This window comes from Xylocopa sonorina, chromosome 4 (genome assembly GCF_050948175.1).
Source record: "Xylocopa sonorina isolate GNS202 chromosome 4, iyXylSono1_principal, whole genome shotgun sequence".
Classification (NCBI taxonomy): domain Eukaryota; kingdom Metazoa; phylum Arthropoda; class Insecta; order Hymenoptera; family Apidae; genus Xylocopa; species Xylocopa sonorina.
The window spans coordinates 4,428,351-4,437,903 of NC_135196.1; the positions used below are offsets into that span (position 1 = coordinate 4,428,351).

Consider the following 9,553-nt stretch of genomic DNA (forward strand, 5'->3'; position numbering starts at 1 on the left):
AGAATTATAAAAAGCGATGCTCGAAAGCTACTTCGCAATGCCAAAACGAGGCGACTTTCCTCGATCTTCGATAGTAAAACGAAGCCGCTAAAATGATCGATGATGCGCGTGAACGCGTTTATGTGGAGCAGATCGCCTAGCGATGTGTCGAACGGCCACGCAGACTCGAGAGCTGCCCCGGGGCGGTTTTCGCGCGAGCTCCCGTGCACGTTCCGCCCCGGAAAAATGCGCGCCACTTCGCCGCGACATGTGGTGTACGTGATATGCACTTATACGGCCGACCCGAGACACACGTGGGCACGGTACACGCACTTTTTTCCCTGTCTCCACACCCTGTTCCCTCATCGCCGGTCCGAGAACGTTCCGCTAGTGCTCTCTCTACATAACGGGTGACACTTACCAGTGGTGGATAGAACGTGATTCATCGAGGGAACTGTGTTTCTCATTTGCAATTATTGGAAAATTGCGGAGACGGAGTTAGTTGACTTCTTTGGGATCTTTCGTCGAAGCCTCTGGTTTTTTTTAAGTGGATAGCAATCATTTGATAAATTATACACGGAATACGATTTGCGGAAGGAATTTTCATTTGGAACGTGATCGTTAAATAGAAGAGTGTTTTTAAGTTTGACGTATTAGAATTTCTTAATTTAACAACAATTTATTAGTTTTGGGAATTTTGTTGTGTTACTTAAGTTAGAAATAAAAAGATACTTGTTTTTGTTTAATTCTAATAAATTCGTTAATAAGAGATAATTTAGCTTAAAAAATATTTGAAAGTATTATAGTTTACAAAACATTCTCAGCCCACGCGTTAGCGTCAGTTAATAAATTCAAAGATCGCGTTTCTTTGAATTGTACGCTTCTTTCTTTCATCCCCTGTTGTGTTCCCGTAGTCCTCAATGGGTTGAAAATTTATGTTCCACGCCTGAAGAAACGCATAAACGACGAGATTACATTGCTTCGATCATAATGCTACTAATGTACATTAATGTCACGATTTTTAGCGGCTGCATTAATCCACGACGGTTATGATTAATATCAGTGTCCACGTTGAAGTATCTTCTACATCGTCCCGCGGTGTTTAAGTGTATTTGGTAATATCCTCAATATTCAATAGTGACCTTTCACTTTTGCTCGCGCGTGGGCTCTTGATTAATTGCGTACAGAATATTCGTATCGCGGCACCGTATAGGATCCTTTTTCCGCGTGAACAAATTCAACAGTAGACTTTGTCTTCGATATTTATGCATCTTATTACGCAACCATATTCTAATAACAAAAAATGTTCATTGTTCTAATATTCATATTCTAATAACAAAAATGTCAATTGTTCAGCGCGTCTTATGAAAAAACAAACGAACGCCACTCGACCTCGCGACGACTCGGTCACAGCTCTATTAATCTACCAAAACTGTTCTAATCATACAAATTTACCAAACACATTGCATTAACACGTTGACGCAAATGACGTCTGTAGCCGTCAAAAGTCTTTTGGGAAAAACTGTGGCCAAATGTGATAATTTTCACTTCCAAACATACAACTTACACCAGATTTCATCTGGTAGTCATAAACAATCGAAAAAGAAAAGTGTTTCTGAGGGCGATCGTGAAGTCAAAAAAGTGCGCCAATGTGTTAACGCCTCTTGAGAAATCGTAAAAATGGTAGTAAGACGATGAAAAGAGGATCTCGATCGCTATCGTGAAGTCAAAAATGTGCGTCAATGTGTTAAACGAATGTCTCTTGAGAAATCGAAAAAAAGGAAGTGAGACGATGAAAAGAGGGTCTCGATCGCGATCGTTCGACCTGTCGAGGAGTATCGAAGAAAAATGGCGAGGACAGGTCGCGTCGCAGGATGACGAAGGACACAGGCTGGCAGCAATCGTGTGCTCCGCGACAGTGACACCGAAAAGGAAGTGGTGCATGGACGGTTGCAACGATCGACTAGAGAAACGCGTATAGGCAAAAGTGATCGGTCGGTTTCGAGACGCCCCGATATAGCTGGATGTAACTCGAGGCTGGGAAACTTGTAACGCACGTCCGATCGTAAAGGCGTAAGCGTGGTAGTGATAAAGTTGCCGCGAGTAGGAGGCAGTTCTTCTCTATCGTTCGCAGGCCCATAGGCCGCAGGAAGCGTTGCTAAACGTCCCTGGTATGCTGGGAAAGTGATCGCTCGATGATCCGTACTTTTACTGAACTTTATACCTTCTCGCGTTCTCGCGGCTCTCTGAAGCTTCTAGAAATTTTATTCTCCAGTGTTTACTATCGTTTATCTGTGGAGGAGTTTCATTCTTTTGCTGCGTTCTACTAGTTCTTTTTTTTTTTAGAGGAGATTTGAATTGGAAACTTTTTAATAATTAATCGTGGAGTTTGGTGTAATATAATATATATTTGTAGTTATAGTAAGGATTAACACGAATGCTATAACATTCAATTTCTTTCAATTTCCATTCACTTCAATTTTTTCTAATTATTATCCATTTTAAAGTAATGGCCAACTGATGAGATCGCCTGTCTAGTTCTGCAGCTCATCGTTGAGTGTCGAGAAAAATTCGATGTAATTTCTGAACTTATCAGAGGAAACTTATTCAGCGCCATTCTCAGTATCATGATTTATTTCCAGGCTATCGCGATGCGTCTGTTCAAACGTCAGTCCTCTGATACCATCCCGCAGCTAGTTTCGGCGACGCCGTTATCTCAGGATGGAACTGCTTCCGTGGCAATAGTCGACGAAATTTCGGATCGGAGCAGTAAGAAGTCTCAGAACGAAAACGATAGATTGGCTCGTGGACCCATTAAAGACAGCGACACGCAGAAACCGTCTTCGCAGTCCTCTGTTTCGAATCGAAAAGGTAATTACTATAATATACATGAATTATTATCAAGAAAATTTGATCAGTGCTCGATGGTAGTATCTCGTATTCTTCAGTTGACTTTTAACTTAGATGTTAGGATTTTTCTAGGCTATAAATTCTCTGCTCTGAGAGTGAGCAAGCTTTCTCGACCTTAAATCAGTGTCGTCATTTTCTAATATGTACCCAACAGATTCCCATGAACTTTGATCGTTACTTATTAAATGCATTAAGTATTGCATACTTAATACTGTGTATGTCCTACTCTCTACTCGTTGGATGTAATACGATTATTTTTATGTGGGCAAATGAATACTCGGTGTGTAATAAATACCATTAGCATATAGTTATTCGTCGATGAAAGTAATGCTGTTTATTATTAAATCTATAGAGCAAATATTCTTATAAATTGTACTCACGATTACTGATGAGTTTTTTAAAATTCAAGAACCAGTTTTCTTTCTTTCTCTTTTCGTCTTAATTTTTTACAACACTAAGTTAGCTTTCTGTTAGCCATTTTTTTGTAAATTTGATAACTGATATCTTTAAAACAGGAATCTCAAAAATAAATATTTATTTATTCATTTATGAGTAAATAAATTCGTAACATAATTAAATTAGTTTATCAAGCTAAGTCAATGAATTTTGGTCAAAAAAAAAAAAATGAACGCATTGCCTCGTGTTTTATATAAATTCTGGCTTTTTAATCAAAAACAGAAAATATTTGACAAACTTTTTATTCGAATCATAACGCGCTGTAATAGTATAAGTTTGATTACAAATAATTATTGCTACGATCACGAAACAAACTATTTTAAAGTAACACAGCGAGGTATTAAGAGAAGAGGAATAATTGACATCTAATTACGGAGTGAAAATTGATGTATCTGATTTGCGTCACAGGAATTTCGACATGGGGTAGGAAAGTAGGTCGAAGATGGGATCAGCTGAAGAGATCAGACAGCTCCGAATTGCTTTCGGTTTCGGGCCGAAGGAGACGATGGAGCCCGAATCGGAAAGGCGGCACGATCGACGAGAAAGAAACCGTAAGTATGCCACTTTCCAATTTATACGGTGCTACTGGTCAAATCTAACAGATCTCAAGAAATCCAGATCTACTTAATTAACACTTAACCAACTAATTGTACTTCCGAGTACTGCCTCAAACGGAGACCATCAGTTCTATTAAGCTATTGATATCAAATGCCAGTTGAAGCTCTTTATTTACGATTTATGCGTATGATAGGAATTTTGATAAGATTTGTTACAATTTTTGCGATAACAGACGATTTTGAAAAAGACGTTTTGTTTTAAAATCTATAATTGTACTTCTCACAAAATTTGGAAAAGTAATCTCGTCAAAATGATAATAGCTAGAATATTTTTTAATAAGAAAAATTAGTACAGATTTTCTGAAAAAGCCATCAAATTAAAATGATGCATTTAATTATTTAAAACCTATTGATACTTATATTACGCGAATCTTCTACATTTAAAATAAATTAATGTATATATAGGGGCAATAAAGTATAGTTATAAATGCCATTTAATAATAATAATTTACATAACAAAATAAAAGCTTAACATTACGACGCTTATTCATAGAAATAACTACTCTGATAGAAATTTAGAGAAATCCTTTAACAAGGATCTAATCCTTCGTGATCGTTTCAGGGCACCAGCAGCAGTTCGCTAGATTTACCAAAGCCAAAGAGGATATCCAGGGTGGAATCGTTGCGAAACCTGTTCAGAAGTAGCGAACGGAACAGCAGTTTCCTGAGCAACGACGCGTCCTCGAGGAACGTGACGATACAAGAGGAGGACGTCGCCTGCATCAGCCACTACCCCATGGAGAAGGCTCTGAGCGAGGGCGCCATAAAGGGCGCGCCTTTTCGCGTTGGCTCGGACGACAGTCGAGCAGATCGCGGCACGCTTCTTCACGAGAAGAAACGACACCTGAGCCGCAGCATTCACGACCTGCAGGAGCAGCAACGAGTCCTCGACTACATCCTGAAGAACCAAGACATGCTGAAGACGCAAGAGGGGACGACGTTCGCCAGGGAAACGCTGGACAAAGTCGTGAGGAGCACCAGTCCGAAACGACGAACCAGTCAGTCCGCATCGGAGAGCGGCAAGAGCAGCGTCTCCACGCAGACTAAGGACTTCTTCAGCAACCAGATCAACAACATCAAGAAGAACCTTTTCAGTGGCCGTGGAAATGGCGGCGATTGCGAGAGGTGAGGGTTACTTCAGATTTTCTTCAATTTACCAGCGTTTAACGTCTATTGGTTATACTTGAATCGACGTTTACTTAAGTGTACCAACATTTAATTCTACGAACATGTTCTCCTTTTCTTCAGTGCATAGAGAAAGCTAACTTTCTTGGCTGGATTCCAAATTCGGATGAAAAAGTTTTATTCGACTGTTTAATTGGTGTAAAAATAGAGAAGCTGCTCTGAATTCCTGATTATCCGTTTATATAAATGTAGAAATACTATCTTCTCCTGTATTTGCCAAATGAATTATTCAATTATTTCTACCACTGTAGATTCTTAGCAACTCGTGTGCAACAAAACGCGTTAACTATGTTTTCTGTTACGTTCCACAAATTAATCAAAGCAAACCAGCAATTAAACCTAGCTACGCTTGGGTACGCGAGGGTTCGTTATATCTGATCAGGAACTTGTAACATCATAAAACATGACACACAAAAACATACAAAATATAAATCACGCATTATAATATACGTAGAGTAACACAAATCTCTATTTAAGAGCTTCTCTCAGCGACTGCACGTTTTCTTCTTTTCGTATTACTGCAACGTTACATCGCACAATTCTTCACAAAAATCATATTCAAAATTCTCCACTAACTGCTTATTCAAATTTTCAGAACGGACAGTCAAAGATCCTGTCCAACGACAGGCCTGGAGGACTTGATGAGCAACCTGCGGTTAGGTTGCGACGAAAGTGGTTACGACACGGACAGCACGCGAGCAGGAGCTGACTCGCCAGACAGCGAGCAGTCCGTGCCGCCGATGCTGAAGCCCCGTAGCTTCTCCATAACCTCTGACGACTACCATGGCATCGATCTATCGTTGCCACCGTGCGCTCCTCTCATGAAAGACGTGACAACTGAAACAGAAGTGAACGAGACGCGCTCCTCGTCCTGTTTCGAGGACACTGTAATTCTGAACAAGAGTTTGCTGAACGCCTCGACCAGAACGGACACGACGACGATACCATCCGAAGCGGAGGACGACACGGACAGCTGCGACGAGGACATGTTCGAAGGGTTCGCGGAATATCGAATGAGCTGCGTGAGCGAGCAGATTAAACCGAGCACTTTGGAGAAGTTCGACAGTGGTCTGTCGAAGGGGTCTTCGTTGTTCTCCGTGGCATCGATCGAAAACTTCGAACGAGCGACATCTTTCGGCGTGAAGAGCAGCGAGCTCTCGAGGATACCTGAGCAGATACCTCAGGCGAAGACAGAGCAGACGGTACCGCTCTCGCAGGCGGTGAAGCTGCAGAATCTGCACAGGGAGACCAAATCTCAGATACCGTTGAAGACGCGAATACCTAAAAATTCTAGCGCTTTGAATCTATTGGACAACGCCGCGTCCCCGTGCAAGGACAGCCCGCCAGCTTCGAAGGTCTGCGCGAAAGCGAACAGCCCGCTGTTGCAATATTACACCCCAAAGAGGACGCGATCGAATTTAGAACCTGAGGGTGTGGAGATCGTCAACACGAAGAGCAAACTGATACGATCCTCGCAGTCGACTAAAACAGAGGCCACGCAAGCGCAAGCGAAAACCCTGATCCGTCGCGAGCTAAAGACTATGAAGCTGTTCGTGGAGAAACCAGGTAGCCTTGGGATATCCGTGGAGAGGAAAGAGGCTGTCAGGCCTTTCTATGTAATCTCGAAGATGGACGCGAACGGAGAAGCGGCTAGATCTAAGCAATTCCGCATTGGCGACGAGATCGTGCGCGTCTGTGGACGCAGGCTACGGGGGATGACGATCATAGAGGCTAGGAGCGCGTTGAAGAATTGTTCAGGGGTTGTGGAGCTGCAGATAGCGAGGGAGCCAACGTTCAATTTCGGAGAAGAATTAGGCGACACGTGGGGCGACATTTTGGTCCGCACTCGAAGCGACTCTGAGGTGTGGGCGTTGAAAGATGAGAAAGCTGACGTTCCTGCTTCCGTTGATGGCGTCACGCGAGAAGAGGACTCCTCGCAGTGCAAGATAATCGGCGCGCTGATGAAGAACGGGCAGAATTTGTCCGCGAACTCGATGGAGAGGATACACAGCGAGGGCGACGCAACTGCGAAGAAGGAGTCAGGCCAGAAGATGACTGGCATGAGGAAGTTCCACGTGGTACGGAAACGAGCTACGAATCCGGTTTCCTGCGCGCGCAGAGCGACCAGTTTGTCCATGGATTTGTTGACCATCACCTTGGAGAAGGGCGCTTCGAAGAAGCTGGGCTTCTCCATCGTCGGTGGGTCGGATAGCAACAAAGGCTCGATGGGGATTTTTGTGAAAGACATCATGGCTGGCGGCCAAGCGGCCGAGGAAGGCACCCTGAGAGTGGGCGACGAGATCCTCGCGATCAATGGAATCTCTATGGACGGACTGACGCACGCGAAGGCGTTGCAGACGTTCAAGGCTGCCAAGGCTGGGAAGATGGTCCTTCACGTGGGTCGCAGGGATCCAACGCACAAACGGTTGGGTAACAGGCGATAGAGAGAGAGAGAGAGAGAGTATATTGGCGTTGTTCCTAACTCTGGGTTAGTTCTGGTGCTTTGCTTTATTTTCATTGGGCTCAGGCTGGTGCTGTTTAATGTTCAGGATCTAGTTTTACTTTTATGGTGGAGCTGGATGGAGGTACATGTTGTTTCAAGAGAGCGCAATTGATTGTTTACACCTGAATAGGATTTTTTAATGTTGTGGGAGTATCGATGCAATTTAACACTATGTATTTGCTTATGAAACAAGCATGGTTATTATGTAGTCATTTTTCAGATATTTTTCTGTGTGAAAAGCAATGACAACAGCAATGGCAAATAATTTTTCATTTATATCATCGTTTATAGTTATTATTCTAGAAAGTCATTTCTCTGAGTGTACATGAAACTCGTTCTCCAGAAAGTTATAGTTTTTAATTGAGTCATTATTACAGCAAATGGGTTGTACATTTATCCAATAAAACATGGCATACTGCAATTCATGCAACTAAATATTATTCGCTTTTTAATTTAAGGCTGGAAATAACTAACTTCTTGATTAGAACGTACCGTTCGTACGATGGTGTCAACGAAAGATTTTTGTGTTACAGATACATTATTCAATCGAAATCGTACGATTGCCTGGACAAGCTAACGGAAACCGGAGACGAATGAGGGTATCCGAATTCGAGAAATCAAACTCTGACAGTCATTAAAATTATACTTGCATCGTTTTACTTTAACGTGTTAATTAAACGTGTTTATTTAAACACCATTACTTTCCTCATTCTCGAAAGTATGAGAGAGTGATCTACAAATCGTGGGTTTATGGATGAAACACGCCAAAAGTCGATACATCTGGTTTCGTAGAGAACAATTTGGAAACTTAGTTCGTATCTTTTGCATAACAAAAGAAGAAGCGATTTAATTGAAACATCCTTTATTTCTAGAATTACGATTCATTGTGGACCATCAGCGTGTCCGCGATATTCTTCTTGTATAATTTAAAGCACGTTGTTACGACTCACTGTCGTTGCAATTAACTGTAACAATTAACCATCCCTTAGCACTTGCAACGATAACTTCATTTCTGTTCTGACGAACTTATTCTCTCTTAGAATTAACAAGATCCGTCTAATTTACAACCCGTGACTCGTAATTAACGTGCGAATTCGTTATGTTTATCGATACAGATTTACTAACTAATTTCCATAAGGCAATAATTGTGATATCGAGTAATTAATTCTGTCGCAGCGCAGTCTCCTGCGTCTCGATTAATTTTCGTTTCATACTAACGAGATTAATTCATTTCGCGAGAGCCTTCATTCGAAAATTGAAACTCGCGATCGATCCGAGTCCACGTAAATTATTTAAACAATCAAACTTAACACCAGCCGGATTCGTCGCGAGAGTAGGAGTACCGATCCATCGTCGTTACAATTTGTGTCAATCTCGCGAGTACAATTCGAATGTAAAATTTCGTTTTTTTTCCATTTTGTCTTCGTTTGTGTATTAAATGATAATTTCAATGATTACACACGGTCATGTCCTGTTAGATATAACGCTAACACGTTGGATCATGGCTGCCGATTATAATTTGAGTGCAGCGCGGATTTAACTTATGTTTTGTTTAAAGGAAACATACGTGTTTGTTTAATACGGGCTGCACGCGAACTCGAATGGGGGTCGATTAACACGGACCAGAGTGTTCGTCGTTTACTCACTACTCAATTAGATCGTAAACGTAATGGTTAATTAGTTATTAATAATCTTAAGCTACTGAGACTGACATTTAGAATGTCTACCTGAGAATTGCTGTGATATTCATTGTAGTCGCATTAGCTGGTATCGTACAAACTGTATTTAAAATAAATCTGGTTTTGTTAATAAATGTATATACGTGGTTAATTCGCTTTCTTCGTTTAATTATAATTTCACTAATGGACGTGCGTTTTTTAAGTTAACGTTCGAGGGGTGTTTG

The 9,553-nt window shown here is 41.5% G+C and overlaps 1 protein-coding gene across 3 annotated transcripts in view; it reads left to right on the forward strand.

Annotated features, from left to right (window-relative positions):
- Positions 1-8,960, forward strand: part of LOC143423256 (uncharacterized) — a 30,008-nt gene extending 21,048 nt beyond the window's left edge. The window contains exons 2-6 of one of the 3 annotated variants that reach the window (XM_076894452.1): positions 2,622-2,850; positions 3,754-3,896; positions 4,525-5,087; positions 5,743-7,572; positions 8,184-8,958. In XM_076894452.1, coding sequence (XP_076750567.1) covers positions 2,631-2,850; positions 3,754-3,896; positions 4,525-5,087; positions 5,743-7,572; positions 8,184-8,247 — 2,820 coding nt within the window. In that variant the 5' untranslated portion in view covers positions 2,622-2,630 and the 3' untranslated portion in view covers positions 8,248-8,958. Of the gene's footprint in view, positions 1-2,621; positions 2,851-3,753; positions 3,897-4,524; positions 5,088-5,742; positions 7,619-8,183 lie in introns of all 3 variants that reach the window. The other 2 variants (XM_076894451.1, XM_076894449.1) reach the window with 2 other exon arrangements.
- Positions 8,961-9,553: the final 593 nt, after the last annotated feature.